Source organism: Centruroides sculpturatus, unplaced genomic scaffold (genome assembly GCF_000671375.1).
Source record: "Centruroides sculpturatus isolate CEXI.00-Female unplaced genomic scaffold, Cexi_2.0 scaffold1382, whole genome shotgun sequence".
Taxonomy (NCBI): Eukaryota; Metazoa; Arthropoda; class Arachnida; order Scorpiones; family Buthidae; genus Centruroides; species Centruroides sculpturatus.
In genome coordinates this window covers 119,368-147,046 of record NW_019385591.1, presented here as the reverse complement: position 1 = coordinate 147,046, position 27,679 = coordinate 119,368, and the positions used below count along the sequence as shown (strand labels likewise).

The 27,679-nt window shown below is 30.5% G+C and overlaps 1 protein-coding gene across 1 annotated transcript in view; it reads right to left on the bottom strand.

Moving 5' to 3' along the window:
- Positions 1–327: 327 nt before the first annotated feature.
- The window catches only part of LOC111640397, a 39,182-nt gene continuing 11,830 nt past the window's right edge, over positions 328–27,679 (bottom strand). Inside the window, exons 3-7 of the mRNA XM_023386406.1 lie at positions 26,525–26,667; positions 10,175–10,319; positions 4,143–4,198; positions 3,174–3,318; positions 328–573 (exon numbers count right to left, since the gene is read on the bottom strand). Coding sequence (XP_023242174.1) covers positions 330–573; positions 3,174–3,318; positions 4,143–4,198; positions 10,175–10,319; positions 26,525–26,667 — 733 coding nt within the window. The 3' untranslated portion in view covers positions 328–329. The remainder of the gene's footprint in view (positions 574–3,173; positions 3,319–4,142; positions 4,199–10,174; positions 10,320–26,524; positions 26,668–27,679) is intronic.

Here is a 27,679-nt window from a genome sequence, read left to right as displayed (position 1 = left end):
ATTTAATTAATTAATTTATTTTAAATTGACAATTTTAAATTTTGTTTTTACAAAATTCATTATTTTAAAATTGAGCTTAAGAGAAATTCTATATTATTTGTGAATTCAATTAGAATAAATTACGAGTTTTTAAGTCAAATATTTTCTGTTTTTTTAAAGAAAAATTTGAGTAATTTAATATAATTTTCAGATATATGTATTGTAATATATAATATTTTAAAAAGAATAGACTTATACAGAATTTTTATTTGTAATTTTTTTATTTATTTAATGAAATAATTAAATATTATTTCCGATAACAATTATTCGAATGAAAAATAAGGCAAATTTTATTGTAACAGCATACAAATTTTCCATGCCAAAACGATCGAGAATATCATCCACCATTCGTTTATCGTCAAGATGATATTCGCTGTGCCACAAGCATCCGATTGAAAAGTATATAAGGAGCAATGTTGGTGGATTAATGATCCAGACATCCTATCCATATGATTTTGAAGAAAATTTCCCGCATCTTGACCGCAATCCTTAACTGTATGGGTGTACTTACAATGGACAAATTCGGTAAAAGCACTGAAAGTATAATTACAATAATGGAAAGTGTTAAGACGAAGATAGACAAGACCGAGAATAAAAAAAAAAAAGTTAAACAAAATAGATAAGTGAATAAATAAAAATTATTAAAAAGTTTTTAATTCTCAAGCTTTTGTAATTTTGTATAAAAGACTATCTTAAATAATTGATAAATATCTCAATTATTAAAGATATATTTTTATAATTAAGCAGTTTACGGGTAAATCGTTATACAGATAATTTTCAAAATATATATGTATTGACTGCTTGAAATGTTTCAAAAAATATTACAAACAATAAAACTTAAGATTTAAAAACTGGAACTGCATTATACAGTCGACCCCTCTATAACACTGTTGATAATTCCGCTTTATATGAATTCCATGTTGTACGAGTCACTTAGATTTTACAAATACCTGAACCGTTCACAGCCCGGCCCACAGGGGGGTCGACTGTATATCTTTTAAATAATATACATCAAACATTACATGTCATATAGTTATTAATGTTTATTTTACAATATCACTGTCTTAAAGCTAGTCATACACTTCGTAATACAGGGTGAATCAAAAGTCATTTAACACTCGTACAAAATCCGACTGAGTTGGGCAAGAGAAATTTTGGTATAGAAACATTTTATTTGACATTCAGGCATGATATAATATGTTTTTATCAATCCAGAACTTCTCTATCTCTGTTCGATTTTATAACGGTATTAAGCAACTTTTGATTCATTCTGTATTCTATTTATGATATTATTTTCTTAACCCAGTTTCTCTAATTAGTCAGCATTATAATTACGATCTTAACAAGCCGTTCCTATAAGACATTCATTATTCGGCGTTTATTATTCTTCAGATTAAATTAAGATTTATAAACTGGATCGGCATTTCTTATTTACATTCATTACCACCACTACATAGAACTTATCGACTTGCAAAAAATATAAATTTAATATTAAATCTAAATTTAATTTAATTTAAGTTTTTAATGAAAAATGCACTGTATATTTTACACTCCGTGGCAGAGTTTAGCGGAGAAATTTCACAAGTAAACATATGTTTATCACGAATACAGAAACACTTTGCAACTATTTGCTGATTAATTTCACACAAGTGTTCGACGTAGAAAAAAAAAATGGACAAATTGCACGAATAGAAATGTCGCATAAACGATCGAACAGATTACACGAATGATCGGTAATATTTCAGCTTGAACGTACGACGTGGTAGGAAATACCACTTATTATGCAGAATAGAGACGAATTCCACAATTTAACGGAATGATTTCGCCTAATTATGAACAAATTAGTATGTTTCTCTCGCAAAAATTGTTTTTTTTCTTTTTTCATTTTGATATGTATAAAGTTAGTTATGGCAAACGTTTTTGTGATGTTTTTAAATATTTCTCGCGATAATATACCGCAGTTGCCGAGTGAAATAAAACGAAGAGATACGACCTGAAAAACAACGAATAGGGTTGATATATAGAATAGTATTTGATGGCGTTATCATCTCAATATTCTGACCAAACTATTGGATATAGACGAAAAGTTCTAAGTTTCAATGAGATTAAAATTGTTACTGATGACTATAAGTCTTGTTGCTAATTTGGCTCCAACTGAAATTGTGAAACATAAGGCTATGAAAGACTCATACAACTCGGAATTATTTCTCTTCTTTCTATGTGAACATTGTGACGATCTAAAGAGCAGATTTCCGGGATTCAATTTAATAATGGACAACGTAAAATTTTATCACTCTGACGTCGTCACATTATATTTGACGGAGCAGTCCATATATTACAAATACTTAACCTGTACACACAACAACTTAATCCTATAGAAGAATGCTTCTCCTCATTCACAAATAAATACAACAATGTCACACCTAACCCTACAACAACTGATGAGTTGATGCGTGTCATGCACCCTATCATCAATACAATGAATTCGGACATTGAATTTAATCGTCTTTACTTGCATGAGAGTTATGCTCTCTGATGCTTAACTCTCATGCAAGTAAATACGATGAAATTGAAAGACGAGGAAAGAGCATCACTCTCATATGCATATAATGTATTACCGTTAATATTACCTTTATCGAACACAAACTGCTGAAATTTTATTTCTGTAGCAGTATTCTGTCAGAATAAGAAGTATCCATTTTATGTAATTTATGCCTACGTTTATATCACCGAGACACTAAATTTTCGAATTTGAAATGACAGCAAATAAAACATAGAATTTGTTATATTATTTAATGAAGTTTCTTCTTACATACATTTACATAACGCGATAGAATAAATAAATTTTCGCGAGAACAACGTACTAATCTGTCCGTAATTAGGCGAAATCATTTAGCTAAATTTATTCCGCATAATGAGTCGTATTTTCTGCCATACCGTACGTTAAAGGTGAAATCCTTTCAATCATTCGTGCAACCTATTCGATCGTTTTTGCGACGAATCTTTCCTTCTTGCAATCTGACCATTGCTTTTGTCTACGTCGAACACTTCTGTGAAATTAACTTAATCCGCAAATGTTCATTTGTGAAATCTCTCCGCTAAACTTTGCCACGGAATGTAATAAATAGTCTTACCAGCAAGTTTCTTTTAAACCATCCTCAACTTCATCATTGATATCTTCTTCAGATTCTGATAATTGAACCATCCTGTGATACTGAGTTGCACATTTGCTCTTGTCAGTTGAAACATTCTTGAAACATTTAGCATATCTCAAGTAATCTATCAAAATCAAAATTAATTTATTATATTGTTCAATTATTAATTTTTCTCATTGGTATATTGAAATTATATTGTTAATCATAAATTTGAACTTTTACCGATACTATGAAGCCAAATAAAAACATCTGAGACGTAAAAAATTTTTCTTTGGTAAAGATAAGCTTGATGATTGGAGGCGAAATGTAGAAAACAATAATACAGCTAAAAATATTGTGGGTATCGCTACCAAACGCCAAGCTTGTGTTTACCAAAGAAAAACTCTTAAGAAAAATTTTGACAGTCGTCTAAATTGTCATAAGTTTTTAGTTGGCGAAATTTTTTACATTTAGATGTTTTTGTTTGACTTCAACTTTGACCATTCACCCAGAAGTTTCGTCAGCACTGATAACGAAACAGGTTTAAGTTTAAAATTTGAGCTTTCTAGACACGGTAGTTTTTTTTTTTCTCTACGAGCGTCTGCAGTGCCAGATGAAGAAGAAGAAAATACAGCTTTTTTTGTCGATTTTTGTACTTTTGAATTGCCTATATTTCGGCAACCGCTTTATAGAAAATCTTAAAATTTTGTATACTACCTAAGAAAACAATTGTCTTTCGAACAAGTTATTCGGAATTACTTCAGTTGTTTGAGGGCGAAGCAATCAACTCCCAAAAATCGGCAACTCTGATTTCTCTATATGTAGTCAGTCAGTGACTTTTTTACTTTACTGCTGTGACTCCTGATTAATACAACCTTATACGAACTGGTTATTCGTAATGATAAACAGTAAAAATCTCTATCAGTAACACTATCGTTATGAAAATCAATTATTTTCAGTTAATCTTACAGCCATTATCAGAATACCAGAAAATTATATTCGAAAGCTGACGATTGCAAAAACAGCTGCAAATGTTTAATTTTTATAATTAATGTGTTGCTGGTAAATGTTTATACTGTTTAGAATCGTATACAGTAAATAAATTAATTTTAATTTCAAAATCATATGAAAAATCTTCGAATTAGCTATTTTACTAATTATCAGAAATGTGTAATGAAATAACAAAAATTTGAATACACTAAACTGTCTACAATTAGAGAAAAATAAAACACAGCATATTTATTTAATCAGGAATATTAAAAGAAATTTTTATAAAATTTAAAATATAAGTTTCTTTTAAACAAAGTAAAAGCGTTGTAAATTTAAGATATTAGAATCCTGCGACAATGGTAATTAAAATTCTAGAAATATTTTGTTAAAGATTTAGAAGATATAAACAACACGATGCAGTTAAGAAGATCGATTAAATCATCTGCTCAAGTCACATGATTTTTACGTAATAAGTATACTTCGTAATGCATAGTTCAGTGCAATCGTTTATAAGAGTGCGAAAATTTTAAAAAAGTAATTGAAAATTCTAATTATTTTTTTATATTTTAGTATATTTTTTAATATAAAAATTGCAGATCTTGAATATCACTTTTCGTTTATAAGTATCGTTGATGTGACACTTGTTCTTTGGTCGTCACTAACGTTACCCCAAAAAGATTGAGAACTGATAATGTAATTTATTTTTGTTCAATTTATCTGAAAACGTTTTAAAATATAAAACTAAAGCATGTAATATAATGTTATAGTACTACTTATGGTATGAAAAATGATAGTATTATTTAATTAATTCAAATTAATTAAAGAAAGTGTCTTGTATTATGAAATCTCATTAGTTGCTGTTTCTATCCATTTTACTAAAATTTGTCAGAATTTTTTCCCCAGTATTACAATAAAATTTCAAAATACTCAACAAATATTTTCTTATCCGCATAAATTACGTAGGAATTTAACGATTAAAAGTAATTTCAAAAACTATACAACTGATAAGAATTGTATTGATCATTATATACTGTAATTTTAATTTGTACTGTATACAAACTAAATAGAGTAAATTAAAATATTATTTTGTTCAAAAGATAATCCTAAATTATCTGAAGACATAACATCAAACTCGGCAAAGCTTGTAACTCTCTTTCAAGTATACGTTCTGTCATGGACATTAGATTAAATTCAACGAAATAATTAAATATTCTCCTAATTCCTTTTTTAAATTTACTAAAATTATTCAGAAGGTAAATATATTCTGTTGTTCTGTTTTCATACAAATTCATATAAGTGCCATATGAGATTTATGTGCTGTAAATCCAGATGTGCCTAACTGAATTGCTAATTAGATTATATAATATATTAGCATGTACTTTTGTGCATTTGAATAATATGAGATAAACTATAAATTATCTCAAGCATTTAAATTTATTATTTTTCTAATAGATAATTGTTTTATTAAATTACATGTTTAGGATAGTAATAAAGACATTTCTCTTCTTTATATAATATTTGCTAAGTAGTAGTACGCATTATAAAAGTCCAAACTTTCGATGTAATTAAGAACTATAAATCAAATATTGTAATGAATAATATAGAAATATTTATATTTAAATGACTCTGTATTTCGTCTTGTCTATTTTATTTATATAATAATGTCCAGTTTGTAATTACAGAGGTTCATTTGAGACAATAATAATTGTATAGTGAAGACAATAATTACGTACATATTTTTATATCTTAGGTATTTTATATAAAATATTTTCCAAAAATAAACTATTTGAAATCTAATATTAAATTAAACTGTCAAATTTCTATATACAGTACATGTTAACTAGGGACACCGCGCGACTTTATCGCATTGTTATAAAATTGAAGCGGAGTTTCGAGTTTCTGTAATCAATTTTTTTAAAACTGGAATTAGTACTTATAAATTATCTTTCGCTCCATCTATCTCGAGTGCTGACACGTGTTTGGATGTGTATGTAAAGGCTGCATGTGTGAGTGGGATCGGAAGAAAACGGTTGATGACCACATGAGAGGACAATCCTTGCTCTAGGCCGGAAAGGGCAGGTAAGTTTTACGTAATTTTCTCGGTTTTAATTACTTTGTCTTTGTGTTTTCTTCGTTTTTAATGCCCATTTTCCGTTACATTTACATTACGTACGTACACTACATTAATTACACTCGATTGATCAAATTTTCAAAATGAACATAATTCTGTAAGCCATACAGAAGGGACTTCGCTCCTGCCCAGCCTCAATAAACAATTCCATGCAACAAAGTATTATTTTTGTTTCGGAGTATTAATTCAGAACATGAACAGTTTTAAACTAAAAATATATTTTATTTTTTAAAATGAAACTTTAAATATAGGGCNTGTAATCGTGTCAAATTTGACTCTCCTGGTTTTTGGAATCTCTACGTTTTGAGACCCACTGTATTCAAAAATGTAAAAATTAGAAGAATACCCTGGGTAAGAGTGTATGTATGTAAGTGTCTGTGTAGATGTGTATATATATTTCATTTAATATTTCAAGATGGGGTAAAGATTAAGAAACGAAATTTGGCACGATAACTGGTATATACGGGACATCGATATTATTAAATTTCAGAATACGGAACTCTAGGATATAGGGAAATAGAGGGGTCATATATCGTATTTTGAGTAGTTGGACTTAAAAAGTTTACTCGTTATCGGCATTTATAATATTTTTTAAAAACACATTTTTACCTACAAAAGTAAATTATTTTATTAAAAAAAGTAAATTGTAAAAATGTAATAACTTATGATACATTTAATATAATGTTCCACAGTTTTACAATAATGCTGAGATATATGATAATGTAAGTCGTGAGTATAAACTGCTGTATATTTACAATCCGTATTAATTCTATCAAATGCATTTCTAGATATTACTACAAAAATGATACATTTTATGATCTAAATAATAATATTTAATTGAGAAATATTTTAATATCAACTATAGGAGAACCGGAAGAAGGAAAATTGAAGTCGATTTGAGCGCGAATTTCTATGAAATTCGCGCTGATTTCAATTTGAATTTCCGGCTCTTCTGATCAGATAATATTGAAAACTACTCTCAAATATTGAAATAAAGAAAAGAGATTACTTTTTAAGAGATTTTTCCTCATTGCCGTAACGTTTACATTTTCTGTCCCTAAAGTGTTGTAATCTTACTTAAATAGCAGAGAATTAATATTTTATATTAAAATGGGGATGGTATGTTTGAAAGCATTCCTTAATTCTATAAATTTTTTACTATTTCTGTCGATAGAATAGGTTTGCAATATATCAATCAATTGCCTGCAACTAATGGATATTACATAGGTTTTATTTTTGTGTTTGTTTCAAAAGGAAGAATGAAACGTCAGGAAAAGAGAGAATCTAAAGTCACTTTTATAGCAACTATAGCAGGAGTGGCTCAAGAAAATTGTGAGATTACCTTACCGGAGGTCCACAGTAAAAGAGGATACGGGGAATATTTCGCCCTCAGAAAAATTTTTGAAATATAATATGATATAATACAATTAAATTATTTACGTACAAAACGATAGAAAAATATTCGAAATTTAAACGATAAAAATTTTCTATTTATTTAAAATATCTAAATAATCAAGCATAATTTTGAAACAATGCACAAGGATGGCTTAAAACTTTCTAGGAATGGCTAGTCCTCTGTAGTTACGTGCCTGGATTCTTCTTTAATAATTCTAACGTATTCTTTATTAAACCAAAAAGAATTCAAGTTGATAACGATCGAGCAAACTAACTGATTACTTTCACCGTAATATAAGTAAAACTTTCGAGTTTTCTATTATTATTTACTATCGATGAACTATACTATTTTATTCTCAGTATAAAATAATCTAAAATTTCTTGATACTGATGACTTTTATTTAAAGTTGAGAAGAGAAGAAAAGAGAAAAAAAGAATACCACATATAATTGAAAGAATATTCAATAAACTTACAATTAGCTTATCAGGCAATATAATGAATGCTGTTTTTAAATAATAAGCACGAAAACATTAAATTACAGCAAAAATATCGCGTAATTTGATAATGATTTATTTATATATCTATCAAATATAAATTATATTCCTTTAATAAAATAAAAAAATAAAATGAAATAAATACAGGATATGCCGAAACGTAACAATGAAACTTTCGTATGGAATGATCAAGTAAAAGCATTAATTAAAATATTACGTAAATTATTTATTATAGTAGTTATTTACATATACTGTATAATATATAACTCATTTTATATTGAGTAGCAAAGTGAAAAGTTATTTTGAAAGGAAGAGCAAATTGTTTATCACTTGTCTTGTGGACTATCACTCCAAAACATAGCTTCCATGTGAGATATAATCGAGTCAACTATTTCAGATGTATTAATAAAATGAAATAATAACATTCCTAAATACTTATCTGACTCTTCAAGCTACTAAACTGTAAAAAAAANTTGCAACTATTTGCTGATTAATTTCACACAAGTGTTCGACGTAGAAAAAAAAAATGGACAAATTGCACGAATAGAAATGTCGCATAAACGATCGAACAGATTACACGAATGATCGGTAATATTTCAGCTTGAACGTACGACGTGGTAGGAAATACCACTTATTATGCAGAATAGAGACGAATTCCACAATTTAACGGAATGATTTCGCCTAATTATGAACAAATTAGTATGTTTCTCTCGCAAAAATTGTTTTTTTTCTTTTTTCATTTTGATATGTATAAAGTTAGTTATGGCAAACGTTTTTGTGATGTTTTTAAATATTTCTCGCGATAATATACCGCAGTTGCCGAGTGAAATAAAACGAAGAGATACGACCTGAAAAACAACGAATAGGGTTGATATATAGAATAGTATTTGATGGCGTTATCATCTCAATATTCTGACCAAACTATTGGATATAGACGAAAAGTTCTAAGTTTCAATGAGATTAAAATTGTTACTGATGACTATAAGTCTTGTTGCTAATTTGGCTCCAACTGAAATTGTGAAACATAAGGCTATGAAAGACTCATACAACTCGAAATTATTTCTCTTCTTTCTATGTGAACATTGTGACGATCTAAAGAGCAGATTTCCGGGATTCAATTTAATAATGGACAACGTAAAATTTTATCACTCTGACGTCGTCACATTATATTTGACGGAGCAGTCCATAAATTACAAATACTTAACCTGTACACACAACAACTTAATCCTATAGAAGAATGCTTCTCCTCATTCACAAATAAATACAACAATGTCACACCTAACCCTACAACAACTGATGAGTTGATGCGTGTCATGCACCCTATCATCAATACAATGAATTCGGGACATTGAATTTCATCGTCTTTACTTGCATGAGAGTTATGCTCTCTGATGCTTAACTCTCATGCAAGTAAATACGATGAAATTGAAAGACGAGGAAAGAGCATCACTCTCATATGCATATAATGTATTACCGTTAATATTACCTTTATCGAACACAAACTGCTGAAATTTTATTTCTGTAGCAGTATTCTGTCAGAATAAGAAGTATCCATTTTATGTAATTTATGCCTACGTTTATATCACCGAGACACTAAATTTTCGAATTTGAAATGACAGCAAATAAAACATAGAATTTGTTATATTATTTAATGAAGTTTCTTCTTACATACATTTACATAACGCGATAGAATAAATAAATTTTCGCGAGAACAACGTACTAATCTGTCCGTAATTAGGCGAAATCATTTAGCTAAATTTATTCCGCATAATGAGTCGTATTTTCTGCCATACCGTACGTTAAAGGTGAAATCCTTTCAATCATTCGTGCAACCTATTCGATCGTTTTTGCGACGAATCTTTCCTTCTTGCAATCTGACCATTGCTTTTGTCTACGTCGAACACTTCTGTGAAATTAACTTAATCCGCAAATGTTCATTTGTGAAATCTCTCCGCTAAACTTTGCCACGGAATGTAATAAATAGTCTTACCAGCAAGTTTCTTTTAAACCATCCTCAACTTCATCATTGATATCTTCTTCAGATTCTGATAATTGAACCATCCTGTGATACTGAGTTGCACATTTGCTCTTGTCAGTTGAAACATTCTTGAAACATTTAGCATATCTCAAGTAATCTATCAAAATCAAAATTAATTTATTATATTGTTCAATTATTAATTTTTCTCATTGGTATATTGAAATTATATTGTTAATCATAAATTTGAACTTTTACCGATACTATGAAGCCAAATAAAAACATCTGAGACGTAAAAAATTTTTCTTTTTCTTTGGTAAAGATAAGCTTGATGATTGGAGGCGAAATGTAGAAAACAATAATACAGCTAAAAATATTGTGGGTATTGCTACCAAACGCCAAGCTTGTGTTTACCAAAGAAAAACTCTTAAGAAAAATTTTGACAGTCGTCTAAATTGTCATAAGTTTTTAGTTGGCGAAATTTTTTACATTTAGATGTTTTTGTTTGACTTCAACTTTGACCATTCACCCAGAAGTTTCGTCAGCACTGATAACGAAACAGGTTTAAGTTTAAAATTTGAGCTTTCTAGACACGGTAGTTTTTTTTTCTCTACGAGCGTCTGCAGTGCCAGATGAAGAAGAAGAAAATACAGCTTTTTTTGTCGATTTTTGTACTTTTGAATTGCCTATATTTCGGCAACCGCTTTATAGAAAATCTTAAAATTTTGTATACTACCTAAGAAAACAATTGTCTTTCGAACAAGTTATTCGGAATTACTTCAGTTGTTTGAGGGCGAAGCAATCAACTCCCAAAAATCGGCAACTCTGATTTCTCTATATGTAGTCAGTCAGTGACTTTTTTACTTTACTGCTGTGACTCCTGATTAATACAACCTTATACGAACTGGTTATTCGTAATGATAAACAGTAAAAATCTCTATCAGTAACACTATCGTTATGAAAATCAATTATTTTCAGTTAATCTTACAGCCATTATCAGAATACCAGAAAATTATATTCGAAAGCTGACGACTGCAAAAACAGCTGCAAATGTTTAATTTTTATAATTAATGTGTTGCTGGTAAATGTTTATACTGTTTAGAATCGTATACAGTAAATAAATTAATTTTAATTTCAAAATCATATGAAAAATCTTCGAATTAGCTATTTTACTAATTATCAGAAATGTGTAATGAAATAACAAAAATTTGAATACACTAAACTGTCTACAATTAGAGAAAAATAAAACACAGCATATTTATTTAATCAGGAATATTAAAAGAAATTTTTATAAAATTTAAAATATAAGTTTCTTTTAAACAAAGTAAAAGCGTTGTAAATTTAAGATATTAGAATCCTGCGACAATGGTAATTAAAATTCTAGAAATATTTTGTTAAAGATTTAGAAGATATAAACAACACGATGCAGTTAAGAAGATCGATTAAATCATCTGCTCAAGTCACATGATTTTTACGTAATAAGTATACTTCGTAATGCATAGTTCAGTGCAATCGTTTATAAGAGTGCGAAAATTTTAAAAAAGTAATTGAAAATTCTAATTATTTTTTTATATTTTAGTATATTTTTTAATATAAAAATTGCAGATCTTGAATATCACTTTTCGTTTATAAGTATCGTTGATGTGACACTTGTTCTTTGGTCGTCACTAACGTTACCCCAAAAAGATTGAGAACTGATAATGTAATTTATTTTTGTTCAATTTATCTGAAAACGTTTTAAAATATAAAACTAAAGCATGTAATATAATGTTATAGTACTACTTATGGTATGAAAAATGATAGTATTATTTAATTAATTCAAATTAATTAAAGAAAGTGTCTTGTATTATGAAATCTCATTAGTTGCTGTTTCTATCCATTTTACTAAAATTTGTCAGAATTTTTTCCCCAGTATTACAATAAAATTTCAAAATACTCAACAAATATTTTCTTATCCGCATAAATTACGTAGGAATTTAACGATTAAAAGTAATTTCAAAAACTATACAACTGATAAGAATTGTATTGATCATTATATACTGTAATTTTAATTTGTACTGTATACAAACTAAATAGAGTAAATTAAAATATTATTTTGTTCAAAAGATAATCCTAAATTATCTGAAGACATAACATCAAACTCGGCAAAGCTTGTAACTCTCTTTCAAGTATACGTTCTGTCATGGACATTAGATTAAATTCAACGAAATAATTAAATATTCTCCTAATTCCTTTTTTAAATTTACTAAAATTATTCAGAAGGTAAATATATTCTGTTGTTCTGTTTTCATACAAATTCATATAAGTGCCATATGAGATTTATGTGCTGTAAATCCAGATGTGCCTAACTGAATTGCTAATTAGATTATATAATATATTAGCATGTACTTTTGTGCATTTGAATAATATGAGATAAACTATAAATTATCTCAAGCATTTAAATTTATTATTTTTCTAATAGATAATTGTTTTATTAAATTACATGTTTAGGATAGTAATAAAGACATTTCTCTTCTTTATATAATATTTGCTAAGTAGTAGTACGCATTATAAAAGTCCAAACTTTCGATGTAATTAAGAACTATAAATCAAATATTGTAATGAATAATATAGAAATATTTATATTTAAATGACTCTGTATTTCGTCTTGTCTATTTTATTTATATAATAATGTCCAGTTTGTAATTACAGAGGTTCATTTGAGACAATAATAATTGTATAGTGAAGACAATAATTACGTACATATTTTTATATCTTAGGTATTTTATATAAAATATTTTCCAAAAATAAACTATTTGAAATCTAATATTAAATTAAACTGTCAAATTTCTATATACAGTACATGTTAACTAGGGACACCGCGCGACTTTATCGCATTGTTATAAAATTGAAGCGGAGTTTCGAGTTTCTGTAATCAATTTTTTTAAAACTGGAATTAGTACTTATAAATTATCTTTCGCTCCATCTATCTCGAGTGCTGACACGTGTTTGGATGTGTATGTAAAGGCTGCATGTGTGAGTGGGATCGGAAGAAAACGGTTGATGACCACATGAGAGGACAATCCTTGCTCTAGGCCGGAAAGGGCAGGTAAGTTTTACGTAATTTTCTCGGTTTTAATTACTTTGTCTTTGTGTTTTCTTCGTTTTTAATGCCCATTTTCCGTTACATTTACATTACGTACGTACACTACATTAATTACACTCGATTGATCAAATTTTCAAAATGAACATAATTCTGTAAGCCATACAGAAGGGACTTCGCTCCTGCCCAGCCTCAATAAACAATTCCATGCAACAAAGTATTATTTTTGTTTCGGAGTATTAATTCAGAACATGAACAGTTTTAAACTAAAAATATATTTTATTTTTTAAAATGAAACTTTAAATATAGGGCCTAAATACTATATATCAAATATAAGTTATTTGAGGCGGAGTGTTAGCGAAGCCTCTTCTATGTGGCTTACAAAACTGTGTTCGCTCTCAAAATCCGTTCGATAGATTTGATTAAACTTTGCCATTTTCCATTAATTTGGTAAAAAATCTAAAAATGTAATAAAAATGGGGATCAATTACTTCATTTTCGAGATATAGGCCCAAGGTCGTAGCAAAAGCGTGCGCGATAAAGCGATATCGCACGAATCGCGTGACTTTATCGTGCGATGTTCTATGGTCACTAACACGCCTTCTATGAGCTAACAGGAAAAGTGTGATGTACGAGGGCAAGATCACCACTAAAAGAATTGAGAATATTGTGACGAAAAGTTGCAGCTCGACATTATGACGATGTCACAATAAATAATCGTTCGTTAGAATTAGTTTGGTTTATTTGGTTACGACACGTGAGCGATCTGCCGAGGGGTATGCATCCCGGAAAGACGTTTACGTAAAGTTGGCCCCAATTGAAGCGTTACTAACGCGAGAAAAATCCAGAAAACTCCACGTAGCTAGTCCGTTGGCCATGCGCGAATGCATGACTGACTAAGAGCCTGTACACACTAGGCGTTTTTCAACGCGCGTTAAACGCTCGTCGAACGCCGAGCTAACGCGCGTTAGCTCGGCGTTTAACGCGCGTTGAAAAACGCCTAGTGTGTACAGGGCCTAACAGTATTCGGTGGTTTTATCCACTCGAATTAGTGGAGTATACTTATTGGGCTNGTATAGAAATTGCACAAAAAATGATCGATGACGATTGCTTCGTTTAGAGGCAAAATTAACCGGTTTTTAGATCACAAAACGCCAGTATTACCAGAGAAAAACGACTAAACGTTTCTAACATCGAAACAGCATGCATAATTTAATGCGTTATGATTTAGAGATGCTTTACATCAAAAGGTGTGGATTGTCACTGCCGAATCGACATAAATCTTACTACAGTCGACCCCCCTATAACACGGTAGATACGTTCCGTTCTTTATGAAATTGATGTTCTACGAGTCCTTAAATACACGAGCCAATCATAGCCCGGCCCGTATGCAGTTTACGGACTACGGCTGTTTGAAAGGTTTCTTCCATAAAATTAATCGATTCTAGACTAATTCGACTCAACATTTCCAAAATACGTATAATTTTTTGGGAATAATCCGTATAAACTATGCTATAAACAAAAGATTGTAGAATTACTTACCGAGTGTGCACCGTTCGACGACGCCATTGCTTAAGCTTGTTTTCGTCGTGGAGCGGTGCATCGAATGGCGCTCGCGTGCTTCCCGATAAATTACTTTTCTGCGAAAACTTTGCTGAACTTTTCGAGACATAATTAATATAAATATAATTTATATTAATTATGAAACATTCCTGAAAAACAGCCGTCGTTCACAGGTAGCCGTGGTTGAGAAGTCTAATCGAAAATAAAAAATGAAAATATATATATTTATTTATTTGAAAGTTAATAATATAATATCTATTCACAATATAAATAGTTTAAATTCTTGAAAAGAAGTAAAATATGTTAATACACCTATAAACTCCCACTGTCTTCCGTTTTTCTATTGTCTGTTCTTAATCTCAAGAAAGGTGTTAGATAGATGAAAGTCGAAAACAGATGTGGAAAGCTAAAGGACAGAAGACCCCGATTATACTAACTTCCGATCTAATTCGAAAGTCATATTATTCAATTCAATAATTTTCTCCAGTACGGAGTTACATAGACGACAGGCATAACTCTGTTGTTATCAGGTAAAGTATGATATGCAGAGACAAGACACTACTGATTTAAAGTGGAGAGCATACATTTTAAATTAAATGCATTAAAAATTGCATCCAGGCACTGTGACATCGTCACAATGCCTGGATGCAATTTTTGCTCGATGATTTTTGGTCGATTTTAAAGAAAACAACCAATCGAATGAATTAATATAATTTTAGGAAAGAAATAACAACAAGTTACTAATTTAATTTTATATAAATCTCTACTTTATTCTGAACATAGATTTTGTATTTTGTTTTTTAATTTTAATTAATTTATTTTATTTTCCTTTTAGGATTTATACTATTATTCAATATGATGTATTTTAATCCACGACAGGAAAATTTCTAATAGATTTAGGCTTTTTTAAAAACTTTGATATGTTTATGTAATTTAGACATTGTGTTTTAAAGATATTCATCATTATTAAACAGTAGTAAGAAGTTTAGAAAGCGGAAAATAATTAAATTATTGCATCATAAAATTATTTATAATTAGTTTAATAATTGCAAGAATATTAGAACATTTTGTCAGTTTAATTACTGATTGTTAGAATTAATTAAATGTCATAGAGCACTTGTTGAATAATAAAGAATAATTATAATACCAAGTACTTAATACTTATTGTTTACTCACTAATATCCATCAATTATCTGTTTAATTTCTGCATGAATTAATTGATTAGTCTGTGATTTTACAGTTCATTAAATTGAAATGTTTTATGAAACTTTTTATATTTTATTTTAATTTTAATATAATTATTATCTAATCGGGCTGCAATTTGAAAAATCTGTAGATCTAATTCCCAGTCGTCCGTCCATTTCTGTCCTTCCTTAATCTCGAGAACGGAGTTTGATAGATGAAAGTCGAGAACAAACATGAAAATCGTAAGGGAAAAGGACCAGATTACCTAAATATGAACTTCCGGTTTGTACCGCGAGTCACGTAATTTTAATACAAAAATTTCCCCCGAACGGAGCAGTCGCGAGTACTGGATTTGTCAGTTTCGGTCGTTGTTACACGTGGATCTTGTCTTGGTTAATAATTGAATGCAGTATATGCTTATCATTTGTTTATCATACTGTCAACGTTGTTGAAATCGTTACACATTAAATAAAATGAATGTAGTTCGTATGGTTTAAAATTTACCGACAAAATACTTGTGTTTTCTATTCGTAATTATAAATTATAAATGCTTTGTTGAAATTATTAGTTAAAAGTGAAAATAAAATAAATTTATGAATAAACATCTTGCTTAAAAATGAATTATTCTATAAAAAAATAATATTGTAAGATTATCAGATGGAATTACGAATAAAATAAAACATTGAATTTAAAATTTGATATTTTTCCACTGAGAGAAGTGCTATTATTAATAGTAATTGAACGTACTGTAATATGCATAAGTATATAGCCTAAAAAATTACTGTTTGCATTAATTATAAATTCATTACTCACATGACACGCAACCATCATATTGTCTGGATAATATTGTTTTGAAAAGATTATCAGATGGAAAAAGACAGGATTCAAACTGACTTAAAAAGACAGGATTCAAACTGACTTAAAAAGACAGGATTCAAACTAAAACCTCCTCTCACCCAGCCAATTATAGGTGGAGGGGACGTAATGCTTATTAGGGGAACTACTCGGCATGTTTTTCTTTAATAACTACAACTTTGCAATTTCTAAACATAATTCATTTCGATGAACTATATGTTGCGGAATGAAGATAACATCACACTTTTCGTCATCTTTTATGCTCACTTTCATTTGGGATGGACAGAATCCATCAATTTTTTTGCTTCCTTGTATTCCTATGTGACCACCTGTCAAAAGCCAGAATGGTCTGCAAGGACAGATGCGTACTTCTGTTGATCCATCGTGCCTTCCACAATGACGAGTGCACCTGAAGAATGCCATGAAAACATTCCCCAGACCATAATGTTCCCTCCTCCAGCTTGGACCCTTGCGGCAATTGTTGCAGGGTGTTTGCTTTCAGATGCCTCACGCTGTATACGCCAACATCCATCTGTCCGATGGAGCATAAAACGTGATTCATCGGAAAAAGCCATCTGTCGCCATTCATTGGACGTCCAGTTGCCGTACTGGCATGCAAATTCCAGCTTTGTCGCCGATGAACAGGAGTCAGCGTAGGTGCTTTAACCAGGCATCTGCTGCGGAGGTCCATACGCAGCAACGTTCACTGAGGAAACACGTTTGGTAGCTCCTTGGTTCATCTGGGCGGTCAATGGTTGCATGTCTATTTGCCCGAACACATCTCTGCAGCCGTCGTTCACCTCTGTCGTCTATGGCCCATGGTGCACCACATTTGCCACGTCGCTGATTTTGGACAGTGCCATTTTGCCATGCACGGTATACTTTTACCACGGCGGCACGCGAACAGTTTACAAGATTAGCCGTTTCGGAAATGCTTCCACCCTTGGCCCGGAAGCCGATGATCATGCTCTTTTGGACATCGGATAAATCACGTCGTACATCCGTTACGCCAACGATTGCAATGTGTTTCGCTTACCTCAGATACCCTTTATATACACTCCACTGCAATGTGTTGCTACCTGCCACCTGTAATTAATTATTTCACATTGATGTCGACAGTAAAGGGTGGTCACATTAATGTGACTGGACTGTATATATTATATATACATTATATACACATTTATACATTATATAACATCCTCATAAATATACGAGAAATTATTTTAACTCGTAAAAGAAAAATATTTTAACTTCTTAATTTGTGCTATAAAACTGTTTTCCTTACTATTTTAAAAATCAGAAATTGTCATATATATATATTCTTTAATTATTAAAATAAAATTAAATGTGAACATATTTTTAAATTATTTTCTTAAATCGAAACGAAATGAAAATAAACAAGAAATAAGAAAAAGATATTAGTCACTGTATGTAATTTATCATTTTATCATATACAGTATACACAGATGGCACCTAAGTAATATAGTAATCAATATTTTAAAATTCTACTCATAGTAACTATAAGTTAAAGGAAGATTCAGACGAATGTCAAATTTATATATTTCACTTTTGACTTTCCGCTGTGAACACTAAAAGGACCTTTCTAATTAATCAAGTGAGGACGAACGGAGCCCGAAAAATTCGAACTCCGAAACATTTTTGGAAAGTTGATCGCCCAGATTCGATTCCTGACCCCAGAATGATAGTTTGACGCCTTTCCAATGATTAATTATATTCAAACAAAACATTTGTGAGGATGTTAAGTTCTCTTAAGAAAAATGATATTGAAATGATATTAATTATAGGAATAAATTTAAATGTTTTTCTTATTTGCTTGATATTAATAAGAAAACTTTTATATTATTTTTGTAGTTATTATATATTTAAATTATTTTAACAATTCTTTTAAAAAGATATTCAATTTGAATCTAATTATGTAAATGCAGTTTTTAGATGTAATTATATTTAATTCAATATAAAAAATATTTTCAATATTTAGATTTAAAATAAATTTAAATATGTAAGTTCAAGTTTTAATTCGAATATAAATTAAATATTTATAAAAGAGTTATTATTTTATTCAAATATAAAATAAGTTAATAAGTAATGTAGTTGCCTTTCTAATCTCTTATCCTGGTTTGAAAAGAGCCAGGATTGTTTCTAATAGGGATATTATTCTATATAAGAATAAATATAATGAAAGTTGTTTAACAAATTATTTTTAAAGATATTTTCACTTAAACGTTTTACATAGAAGTTGATTACTATAGGAAATTTTATTCTTGGATCTTATTTCGTTATGTAAAAGTACAATGATTTTAAAATTCTTTTGTAATTCTTTTGGCAACTATGCTTCTATTATTTAGAAAAGTTTGTTGTTAAACAAAACTGTTGCCAAAAATGCTTTATCATATTTTGAAAGTTATTTATTTTCTTGTTTCTCAATAAAAGCTAAAATAATAAAATGTTTTCGGAACAAAGTTTAGAATAGAATAGCAGGAGCTCGTTACTATCAAGTTTTCACTGTGGTTTAAAAAGAAAAGTTAGGAAATTGAAACTTTTTACTTTCTATAAAATTGCCAGTTACTTTATAAGCAATAAGTTTACGTAAACAACTTCAGGCTAAGATCTCTAAACTATGTTATTTACATGTATAGAGATCCTTGCGTGAGATTCGCCTATTGAGATGAAGGATCAAAGTCCAAATGCATATTTCCAGACTGAGGAGTCATTTTATACTACTGATACTAGGAACTGCAATGCTACACTTGGTTTAAGATTTTTGTCCTTATATAACTATTCTTCTTTAAGCTCACCTTTTTGCTTAAATATTTAGGACTTGTTACACCATGATAAGGCTTTTAAATTGTTGTTTTATTAATTATTTTATTAACAAAATGAAAATTGAATCATAATTTCAAAATATTTCGGAATGCATTTCGGGAGAGACATCAATTCATTCCCCTCTTCAGCCTAATATGACAGAGAAATGTATTGATGAATACTAAAAATACAGTATATGTAAAAGTGAATTATTTATTAACAGAAATGCATTTAAATAATTTAAAGAAAATTATGATTTGGTACATACTTTTAGATAACGTATTTCCTTACATTTTTAAAGGCATTCCAACGATACATGTGAAAGTCACATGTGTAGTGTTGACGACGTGTAAAACTGTTATATTCAATTGCCATGTGTGTTATTGAGGCGGAGCGTTATCGAAGCCTCTTCTATGCGGCTTACAAAATTCTGTTCGTTCTCAAAATAGGTTCGATAAATTTTGATTAAACTTTGCCATTTTTCATTAATTGAGACGAGAAATCCAAAAATGTAATGAGTCTCCATTTAAATGTAAAAAAATAAAAGTCCATGACTTCGTTTTCGATATACAGAGGTATTAAAATGACAATGTCCGTGCTCTCTGATGCGACTGAGCGCGCTTAACAGAATTTAGGCCTAACAGTAAAAAATAAAAGCAATATTTCGTGTACCTAACGAAAAATAGGCGTGAAAATGAACAAAACACAAGAACAAAGCAACCGATGAAGATTGTTTTGTTCTTGGATTGTCTCTCTGTGTTGGCAAGTGCAAGGATCGTTTCTCCGTATTCAGCCAGTGCAAGGATCTTGTTTCCCATGGCTAGCAAGTACAAGCACTGACGCACTTAGGATTCACTCTAGGAGACCAAATTGAACCGATAAAATTTTTTAAATGCGAATTCAATAAAGTGACCGCTAATCCATAATCAATACAGAAATAGAAGACACCACAGAATATAAATAAAAAGATGAATTTTAACTATATATAAACTTATAATGAGAACCTGAAGTCACTTTATTTAGTTTTAAACTTTTCTCCTGAAAATTGTTAATAGATGACTCTATTGCTAACGAAAAAGTATGATGTACTGTACAGGGGCAGGACACAAGTACTAATTTGAGATAGAGAGCATATATTTTAAATTAAATAAATTAAAAATATGATTAAAAATTGCATTCAGGCATTGTGATGATGCCACGATAAATATTTGCTCGTTTTGCTTTGTCTTTGGAGAGAACGAGGGCCCTTTGGTCCCCCTGGGTACGAGGATAGCTTGTTTTGTGGCGGTAAGTGCAACGTTCACCTATCTGCTCGTCAGGTACAAGGATCGTATCTTCTATGCCTAACACGTGCAGGGATCGCTTCTTTCTTTCCAGCTCCGTGTCAATTCTATCGCGATACGACAAAGTCGCGCGATGTCCTAGTAAGTTTTACAAGTCGTCAAGTAGCAAACTGTATCGTCGGAACCCCTTAAAAAATGTAAGGAAACACATTATCTAAAAGTATTACCACATCATAATTTGTTTTAAATTATTTAAGTGTATTACTGTTAATAAGTAATTTACTTTTATATATACTGTGGTTTCATCAATACGTTGTGTCAATATTAGGCTAAATATGTAAGCGAATTGATGTCTCTCTCGAATACAATCCGAAATATTCTAAAATTGTGAAAATTATTTTTTGTTAATAAAATAATTAATAACACCAACAATTTAAAATCTTTGCCATATATTTAAGCAAGAAGGTAAGCTTAAAGAATATAAAATTATAAATTAAGGCCAATCATATGATTTATATAACACGCCTCAACCTACGATATTAATTCTTCTAGAAAAGCAAATTATTTTGCCACGAAATTCTTTTAAGAGAATAATTAGGAGTTCTTAATACCGCTGAGAAGCTCAAACATTCAAAACTAAATATATTTTTGCAGTGGAAAAGTAATTTACATTTATCTAAGTTTATTTATAACTTGGTATAGTGAATACTGACTTGGATCGTTTCTGAAATTGAAAATAAATTGTTACTCTTCTGTTGCTGAAATGATGGTTTGCTATTGATAGAAGTAAACATCAATCTTTGTCTGCTTTTACAAACTTATGCAAAACAATCTTGCAAAGTTCCATTTGCATATCCACAAAATTGATTAACTCGAAAACCCTTTCCTAGAGGAAATCTACTTTTCCAAGCCTTTCCCAATCTAGGCTGTTCTGAGATTTCTAATGTTTCTCAGTGTTGATTTTCATTTAAACTGAGGATACTTCTTCTGATTAAACCTTCATCAATAGTTGCCATTTCTTTCTAAAGTAGGTCAGAATGAGCGTTCGCAAGTTTTTATCTTCTCCTTATTTACATTCGTATCACAGTTCGTATTAAACTAAATGCTGTATGTAATAATATTAGCCGTGCCCTCGCCGTTTTTTTTATGCTTTAGATATTCTTTTTGTTTCCTTTTTAAAGTTTGAACTTTTATGACCTATATAACGAAAATATTAACTCGAGTTATATCGAATTGGAGCCCCGAAAGCAGAATTAAATATGAAAAAGTAGAATGAAATATAATTGCATAAGGCAACTATTAATTAAAAATAAATCTTTTTTTTTTTGAATGAAGAAGGAACAATATTATGACGTTTCTTTAAAACAGACATGGAAACTGTTTTAATCAGAAGAATACATCCTATTTTAGAAAGATCAGATAAGGTTGCATATTGTATTGCATAAGTGTATATATTCATATGTACAGATGTTCATACTAAAAAATGTAAATATATAAAAGTATATGTTTTCATTGAATTTTCCATTAAAATATATTTTTTCAATGTAAAATTCGTGATTAAAATTAAAACTTGTATCTTACTATTAGCCGTGCCCTCACCGTTATATAACATGCCTCAACTTACGATATTAATTCTTCCAGAAAAGAGAATTATTTTGCGTTATGAGAAAGTCAAGAGAATTATTTTACATTATGAGAAAGTCATAAAAGGCTACATATTTTCATCTCTAGTATAAACAATGCAAAAGTCGTGTGTCATTTTTTACTATACTTTACCTCTGATATATCAGCCAGGAAATAAAAATACAATACTTAAAAATTTAAACTGAATAAAACTATATACTTCAAAGGCTATTAATAATATTTCACTACGATAAATGTTATACGTGAAGCTAGGACATTGCCCAATTGCCTATTTTGGTCTTTTTATCATTTTAGGGCTTTCTGTATCAAAACATATATTATAGGATGCTGAATAATATATCAAAAAGTAACATTTTTGAGTATGAAAATACTGTACATATGAATATATACACTTATGCAATACATTATGCGACCTTATCTGATCTTTTAAGTGTAAGGAAGTTTAAAAGAATTTTGTGAATATGGAGTTAATAAATCTAACGTTCCAATGCTAATGAAGTATGAAATTGAAATTATCAACAAATTCCGCTTGTTTGTAATTTAACTCTCTGTGGATGAAACTACAGATCATTTTGCAAGAGATTTACGGTTAATGTAACAGTAGGAAAGCTTCATCTAAAGCTCCTGCCATTCTACATTTGGTACTATTCTTCTATTCCAAAGAAATTGTAGTACTAACAGTTCAACAATTGCAATAGCTGTCCATGATACTTTACCTAAGTTTAATTATATTTTATGGAAATTATGTTAATTCCATTGTGTATTCATCCTGTAAGTGCTTTTTGTGTGGTTAATAAAGAGGTTGCGGCCGACGTTTTCATCGCGAAAACGTGAACGTCGGACGTTCAGCGCCGTCTTCCTGTAAGCCTAGAAGTTTGGCAATGGCGTTTGGAACGTCAGTGGAATCATGCTCGACGTTCCAAACGCCATTGCCCAACTTCTAGGCTTACAGGAAGGCGGCGCTGAACGTCCGACGTTCACGTTTTCGCGATGAAAACGTCGGCCGCAACCTCTTTATTATCTGTAGTGAATACTTTATTTGTTTTTTATCCAAAGTTATTCTGGCATGCCAAAATTTTGAACGACAAGTTGCTACTTGTCATTTCGGTACCTACATGTAAAGATTGAGAAAATTCTTAAAGCCTTTCGTCTAAAATTGCTCCGTATCGCCTGTATTACTCATTTTCTCCATCGATTTGCAAAAAGTACAAAAATTTGCTTTCCCACAATCAATGTAGTGATAGTATCAGTAAAAACGTGTTTCTGAATGCTCCTCAAGAATAACAGTGTTTACAGGATCTTTTTGAAATGTTCCTCTGACATCAAAAATGTAAATATACAAGGTATAACGTCCAACCATGTACTCGTTAAAGTACATGATTGGACGTTGCATTGAATGTGGTACCATGCAAACAACATTGAAGTAATGGGAAAGGTTAGTGAGAGAAAATACTTTTATTAAATTAACTTACATGCTGATTTTCTTTACTTCATTTTTAGATGGTTCAAATATTTGATTTTGATGAAGCTTCAGAAATTGGGGATGCAAAACTTGGCGGTCTTGCTGCTTAGATGAGAAGAAAGATATAGGCTGTAGTACGTCTTTTGTACGGACTTGACATAGGGGAAACCGGGGTTAGTTGTGACAGTTTTTACTTAAAATTTTTTTTATGAAGGTTTGACTTAACATAGAAATCTGTAAGTCCGCTGACAGGTTAAGCATTCTCTTAGCTATATATTCCACATTTTTTTACTTTTCTATGTATTTATTAATATTCTGAAATATTTAGTTTTCTGAAGAGTGCGACTTTGTAACAATGTACCCCTTAGTGAGGTAAGTTGTTACAGAGCCAGGACAAGTTGTTACATTTACTTTTTCGAAACCAACAAAGCAGATTAATTGAAAATATGAAAGTAAACATGATGTAAAGTTTAAGGAATATTTATTTTAAAAAACTTTCACAATTAAACACAATTATACATATATATATAATAAGAGAAAAAGCCATTGCACCAATTCAGAACATATTTCTTTAAACAAAATGTGCTCTTACAAAGCATAATGATTTTATTAATTAGGGTCCACTGATATGTCAGAAACACAGTGAATACAAGCATAGTTGTTACAATGTAACAACTATCGCTACATTGTAACAACTTGCCCCAATCGTTATGTAACAACTTGCCCCGATCCCGCCATTTTGATTAAATGGCGAAATACTCTTCAGCCTTTCAAGATATTTATGCAATTACAACAAAATATTACACTATCATATCAGTATACCAGCGCTGTCCAACTGGCGGCCCGCGGGCCATATACGGCCCGCGAGTACATTTTAATATGAATAAATTTATGTTACTAAATTATTATTATTAAAATTATTTTACTACCGTGTTTACCCGAAAATAAGACAGTGTCTTATATTAATTTTTGCTCTGAAAAATGCGCTAGGTCTTATTTTTTCCAGGAAGAAAGATTCACATTTATTATTGAACAAAAAAATTCCCAAGTCGAACTTAGACGAGAGTGACGTATATCCAGTGTGTCGAACTGTCGCCTTTTTATAGTGTCAACATCGGACTCGCTGACCAATTAGTGCTTACAGACCGTAGCACTATGCAAATGTCATGTGGCGTGATTCCCGGCCGACCACTTAGCCATCACCAACCTTCTTGGCCCCCGAAATGTTTGGTGAAGAAAATATGGCCCGCGGGCTATGATAAGTTGGACAGCGCTGCAGTATACGATAGTGTAATACTGTTAAACATTGGAAACTTACCAAGCAATCCTGTATTCAAAAGTAGATAAAGATCACAATATAAAAAAAATTACTTTTAGCTTGAAAACTGATACAAATGAAGATATCACAACTCAAACGGCTCCTCCCGCCAAATTTCTCGTAGTGTTAGAATGGCATGTCAATTACCATGTTAATTGGCAAGTTCTGCCTCTTGCAGGTGCTCAGAAAACTTAGTGTAACAACTAACCAGGTGGCGCCTACATCTTGGAGATATTTTGAAGCTATTTCAAACCATACAGCTGAACTAAAGAGAGCAAAGGACTGCTGCTAGTGATAGCTGTTGCTATTATGTATGGAGCTAGGAACAATCTCTCCGCACTCCCAGTAGACTTACAACGACAATTACAACAAAACATGAAAAAATTATGTAAAAGAATCCAGATTTGCAAACTATAATTAAACTTGTAGATATTCTATCTGGAGCTTGCACATCACAGTAGACCATGAATGTTCTCTAAGTGAAATTAAGTGAAGTACACTCATATATACTCTAATCACATCCTGTGATGTAGAGAGTTATTCTCGTTTTAAAAATATTGTAGGAGAAAAGAGAACTTCTCTTCTACAGAGTAATTTGTAAAAGTGCTTGTAGTTATTTACAGTAACATTTTAATGCAAAAATGATTTTGAAATACATACACATAATATAGATTTTGAGTGTTTCTTCTCCCTAGTTTTATTATTATTAGTATTAAGCAATATAAGGAAAATTCTATGGATGAACTATTGTTTATAGGAAAAAACAGTATACAGTCTGTAGCACATTATTCTTCCAATCCGTTTGTTTTTTCTTAAAAATCATTTTTAATTCACTAATGCATAACAGTAAAAAATATTTCAGTATTAGTGCCTACTAATCTACCCATTTTGCTTGCCTATATATGTGGTTTTTAGTGCGTAGATGATTTAGCCTGAATTATATGTAATAATTCATATAGGTTTACACATTAATTTAAATAAAGATGTATTTATTAATTTGTAAAACTTAGTAATTAAATGAAACCACTGAATTCTTATAGTGTGTTCCGGAGTGAAATACAGTATTTGCTTTTATGTAACTTTACAATTTTGTGTAAAAATTTATTATAGCTAAATTTAAATTATTTTTAATTGTAAAATTTCAACCTACTTTCTTGTACAACTCCAGAAACGCATAAATCCTCGATAACATTCCGCGATCCAGAAACAACGGAATCGAATAATCGTTTTTGAGAAGGAGAAAAACATCTTTTGCTGTGATTTTCTACACAATAAAAGCCTTCTTGAAGTTGCCTGAAAATATTAAAAATAATTTTTAATTGATTAAATTGTATTCTTATTCCTTAAATTATACATATTGTATATAATAACATACAAGTGCTGCTTTCATGAATAATCGTTTTTGAGAAGGAGAAAAACATCTTTTGCTGTGATTTTCTACACAATAAAAGCCTTCTTGAAGTTGCCTGATAATATTAAAAATAATTTTTAAATAATGCGGAAGTGTCATGTTTGTCACTGATGCTGAGAAAAACCTGACATTCGATATAGGACACAAGGATGCTACGGATTTCCTTAGAAAATAAGTCGTGGCCAGAATTTTTACGTATGTGTGTTCTGGCATAAAAGCGTAAAACAGAAACTGAACCGAAAGCTGATTTCTGATTCAGTTTTCTGCCACACAATTTTACGCATGTGTGTTCCTGGCCTTAGGTGCTACTAACGTAAAGAAAACCAGAAAACGCACGTGGCCGGCTCTTTCGGCGAGGCGCGAACCCACAACCATTGCCACTGTTCAGAGGTTTTATCCAATCCGTCACTGATGGGCGTAAACATTATTAGGAAATATAAAATATCATTAAGTAAGAATACTAAAATAAATTTTCGCATGGCGTTTAATAAGTCATAATTCTATGACCGAAACAATTGTAGTTAAAAAATATTGATTTTTAGGAAATATATAATGCCGATTTCACGAAAAAGGCAGTTCATAATTTCGTGAATTCGTCAGAAAATTTTATTAATTCATGAATTTGGCAGTTGACGTACGAAGTCGACATATTACGTGTAAACATATTACACAAATGTTTACACGTGAATGGGAAATATACCCAAATTCGGCGTAACAGGAAATTGGAACAAATCGATGTAGAGATAGGGATGCAAAGCGATAACTATAGTATTACTATTCGCTCTTTCAAATTTCATTTAACTTTCTTCACATCGTGTATAAATAATATACTTAACAACACAAGCGTATAGAAAAGAAATTTGACATCGTTGAGTTGATCAATTTTTTTTTCGA